Source organism: Asparagus officinalis, chromosome 7, assembly GCF_001876935.1.
Source record: "Asparagus officinalis chromosome 7, Aspof.V1, whole genome shotgun sequence".
Classification (NCBI taxonomy): Eukaryota; Viridiplantae; Streptophyta; class Magnoliopsida; order Asparagales; family Asparagaceae; genus Asparagus; species Asparagus officinalis.
The window spans coordinates 93,574,519-93,579,419 of record NC_033800.1 but is presented as its reverse complement, the minus strand read 5'-3'; the positions used below and the strand labels follow the sequence as shown (position 1 = coordinate 93,579,419).

The 4,901-nt window shown below is 38.3% G+C and overlaps 1 protein-coding gene across 1 annotated transcript; it reads right to left on the bottom strand.

Moving 5' to 3' along the window:
* LOC109847513 (protein FAR1-RELATED SEQUENCE 5-like) lies at window positions 2,132–3,380 on the bottom strand. Its single transcript, XM_020416740.1, has 2 exons — window positions 3,363–3,380; window positions 2,132–2,861 (listed from the first exon to the last, which is right to left on the bottom strand). The coding sequence occupies exon 2, from the start codon at window positions 2,840–2,842 to the stop codon at window positions 2,132–2,134; it is 711 nt and encodes a 236-aa protein (XP_020272329.1). The 5' UTR covers window positions 2,843–2,861; window positions 3,363–3,380.

Below are 4,901 nucleotides of genomic sequence, written 5' to 3'. Positions count from 1 at the left end.
GCTACTTCATAAACCTGTTGCATCAGCCACACCACCCTTTAAAAAATGAATTCAAGTCTACTGAGAGTCACAGAATTAACAGATAAACTGATAAACATAAAAAGAATTAACAGAAATACAAATTCAAACTTCTTTGAATGTCCAGTGCAGGCATATTCAGTCCAGTGCAGGCATATTCAGTCCAAATTCACAGAATTAACAGAAATACAAAAAAAGAACAAAGTATGAACTTGGCTCCAAACAAAATATGACCATGAAATCCAAACAAAATATGACCATCAAAGTTCTCAAAGCTTAGTATCAGGCTCAAAGTTCTCAAAGCTTCACGCAAACTAAGTGAGAACTTGATCAAACTTCTTTCCGCCAATCTTCTTTCTGCCAACCTTGATCAAACTTCACGCAATAGTGAGAACTTCATCTGTATTGAAAAACATTAAAAAACTAAGTGCTTCATCACATTAAAAAATCATATTATATTAAAAAATGGTAATATACAAGTTATTCTGTATGTATTAACCATTACATTCCTCAAAGGAATCTTCTAAATCATCAGTGGCTTCATCAATATTATCTCGTTCCATTGAATCACTAAAAAAAGAGATGATAGCAAAACATATTAAATGATCATTGTACCAACTTAAAAAAGTTTAGAAAAATAAATGATACACTACCTTGATAACTTTAGAGGGCAATTTCTGCTATCATGATTTTGTCCTCGCTTTCCACACAATTTGCATTTCCTAGGCTTGCATTTGCGGATCTCTCTCGAAGGCTTTAACCTCTTCCCTTTAGGCCTTCCTTTTGTTCTTGCTTGACTTGGTTCATGAACTATATCTTGAGAACACTCTGCATTCATATAATGTCCTTCCACATCTTGTCCAATTTCTTCATCATTGACGAGTTTCAAACGTTGCACCTTATTAATAGCATCCATCATCATTTCACGCATTAATTCATATGCATCATTAGAAGATAGCCCCTCTTCGATCATTTCATTAGCTAAGCAATTTAGTTCACTAAAACGAGAAGCAAAATTAATTGTGGCATTATCTCCAATAATATTACCATCTCTAAGAACAACCCTTTTTTTGATATTTCGGCACCATCTTCTTAGAATATATTGTTCCGGTAACTCACTATGATTGGTAAGTTTAAGATATGCCAAGATATGTCAGCATGGAATGCCCTTGAATTCAAACATGAGACACGAACAACGGACCATTTTAGTTGTTTTGCAATATGTTATATGTCTCAATCTTTCATCCTGACCACAAAAATTCAAATTGAAAGTACTTTCTCTTTCATTTTCTTTTACCAGCTCAATGTTATACATTAAGCTAGGTTGAAGCTCGTCTTGAAAAATATAAAAGATTTTTTTCGTGTAGATTTGAGCCATTTGTTTTTCCATTGACCACAAAGTCTTCAATTTTGGCTTTTTCTCCACTGTGCAATGATCTTCTTTAAGCTCCCCCTCTCTTTGTCTCGCCAAGACCCTTTGAAAGATGATAACGAAATCATGAAGTGAATTTTTCCTTGATACATGCATTTTTAGCAATGCATTCATCCCTTCACTTCTTTGACTACTAGACATGCCGGCCCAAAAGTGTTGTTTATGATAAATCGAAGCCCATTTTTCACGAATTTTATAGATATCATTTAGCCAATCATGCGTTTCCAATCCATTTTTCTTAAGAATTAAAACCCAATTCTCTTCAAAAGAGCTAGCAGTCTCGGAGTCCCAAATATTTTCTTTGAAAGGATTCATAAATTCCGTTCTACAAGCCCATTTACCCAACTTCTCCGGAACTTTGTCCAAGATATGCCAAATGCAAAACCGGTGCCGAATTTCTGGAAATACTGTTTCAATTGCCTTGCATATGCCAAGACATTGATCAGTAATCATGCCCGAAGGAGGATGACCCATTGCTTCAATCCATTTGTTAAACAACCATACGAAAGACTTCGCCTCTTCGTTTGGGATCAAGCCACATCCTAAGAAAACACTTTGCCAATGGTGATTTATGCCTACAAACGGCACAAATACCAAGCCATATTGATTTGTGTTATGCGTGGCATCGAAGGAGACAACATCGCCAAAGTGTTGATAATTCATTCTAGCAATGCCATCCACTCAAAAACAATGAGTTAAGCGCTTCTCTTCATCAACGTCATAAACATAATAAAATGAAGAATTCTTCTTTTGTTCCGCCTTAAAATGATCCAACAACATTTGTGCATCATGACCGCGCCTCTCTTCTCTCAAATCTCTTTCATAATTCCTCACATCGGTCTCAATGCATCCAATTCTATGAAAACCTCCGCTAGAGTTTTCAAAGAAGGCCATTTGCTTGTTTGTTGGAATGTTCACCTCTCCAAACTGCTTTATCAATGTCTTCTTCGCACTTGTTACCTCACGGTTTCCCCTTAGAAAATGTGTTCTACTCGGTGAAGTAATTGTATGATTATGTTCTTCCACGAACTTGTAGACACTCCATATGCCAATGTTTTGGTCTAATTTCAAGCGAATCAAGGCCTTACAATTTGTTCTAATTGTACCACATCGTCGAATTTCCAACGATTTGCTCTTTAACACTCCTTCTTTTGAACAAACATAACTTTTGCCAATTAATTCTCTATCCTTCCCATAATTTGTTGTGCTATTACGGATATCAAAACCTCCGGCCTTTCCGTAATTTCTGTAGAATTTTTCAGCGTCTTCTAAATTGCCAAAAGTCATTCCTATTTTTGGTTTTAAGTGCTCATCAACAATTGGCACAACTAAGTTATCCAACTGAGAGATTTGTTCATCAACAACATGGGAGCAACCATCTTCAGTTTCCATTGGATTGATGTAAATAAGCCTATAGAAACAAAAATACATTTATATTCAGGATTCTACAACATCAATATGCAAAATTTATATTTAGAAAAAAATACATTTATTGAGTCTATCAAATTTTCAGCCCCCATTTTCAATTGAAACAATGCAACAATGTAACATCTTATTTAAACAATGCAAACGTAACACCCAACACCCATGGATAATTTCAACACCCAACACCCATGGATAATTTCAACACCCAACAATGCTTAGGACTGTATAATCATCCCAGACAAGATTTCTTGTTCTTAAATTCTCAATGTGGAAGAATTTGCTTATGCTTAGGACTGTAGCATTTGATCAAACAGGTAACGATCTTAGGACTGTGGCATTTGATCAAACAGGTAACGATCTTAGCTTATAAATTCAACACCCATGTATAATCATCCCTAAACTTCTTTGTGGCATTTGATCAAACAGGTAACGATCTTGGCTTAATAATTTCAGCATTGTAAAGAAAAAAATAGGGGTTGGTTATTACCTGCGTCGGCGAGAGAGGGGGAGGCTCTGACGGTCCTGGGCGTGGGGCGTCGTGCACTGGGTTCTTCGACGCGGCGATGAGAGAGGGAGGAGGGTCTTCGACGGTCCTGGGTTGGGAATCTTGCGACGGGTCGACGGGGTCTTCGATGCGGCTTTAATGGCGGAGGAGGGAGGTCGCCACCAACCTCTCTCCTTGTGCGGTGAAGCTTGGGGTGACGATCCTGGGGTGGGGAAAACCCGACGTGGTCGAGGGGTCTTCGGCGGGGGCTTAATGGCGGAGGTCGACGGGGCTTAATGGCGGAGGTCGACGAGGTCTTCGGAGGTGAAGCTTGGGTGACGAGGAAGAGAGGGAGAGGGAGGACGGGGTGAACGGAAGCATGCAGCAGATGTACAGCTGGAATTGGTTGTGGGTTACGAGAGAGAAAAGCTTCACCTGGGGAAGTGTTACATAAATCTCCGCCATTCGTTAAATCCTACGGTTTACGGAGCTTTTCGTATTGCTGTGCGAAAATTTTTTTCGCATCCGAAAATTTCTCTATATATATATATAGTTGATCTTATATCAACTTAAGTGGATGTCTACCGAACTTTTTAGCCAGTCATTTATATATATAAAAAACATCTTTATATCTTTCATGGATCCCTAGATAACATTAATGGCTACAAAGTTTGGTGAATAATTTTTTTCTATCAACTTAAGTTGACATAAGAATTACTCTTTATATATATATATATATATACACTAAAGCACAACTTTATATAAAAACTTTTTGCTATCCCAGTTAGCAACTTTTTGCTGATGATGCTTCGATGCGATGGGAAGATAATATATTCAATACTAACGGGTCCATTATTGTAGAACCCAAAGTGAATCTCGATGCTGATGAGAACAATGCCTTGAGCGTAAGGTTTAGTTAGTGCCTATCCTCTTCAACGTGGAGTATGCTTAGGACGCGATACACGGGAACGCACTTTGGAAATTAAGCACCCTATTCTTGCTCGGTCCATTAACTACCTTCCCCAAATAAGTTAATGGTTTGCTCCTTTTCAGGTATATATACACTCCTGGGATCTGATTCAGTGGTAAATAGTTGGATGAAATTTATGAGAAGTCACTTGTTCGAGTGGAAACAAATACCTTTGTTACCAACGATCATGAGTATCTTTGGCGACCAAGCCGCGGCTTCCTAAAGAGCGATTACAATTGCACACAACCAAGACATTTTTAAAACCAATTGCAGCTGGTCAGTTCACGGCGAGGGGTAAATACGGTTGCAACTACAGTTCCAAAAATAACCTCCAGCTCCGAAAAAACAACCTCCAGCTGCAACAGTAATAGCAGTCGCAACCCTTTTGAGCAGCGGAAGAGGTTGAAGTTGCAACTTAAAATTACGTCAAACCAGCAACATAAGTACAAAATACATTGATACCCCAAAACAAGTACTTTAGCTAAATTATCAACGCAAATATTCAAATGGCGGCGACAGTTACAACAGCTGCATTTCCGCACGACTGACAGTTTCGTTACGATTACAGCTAG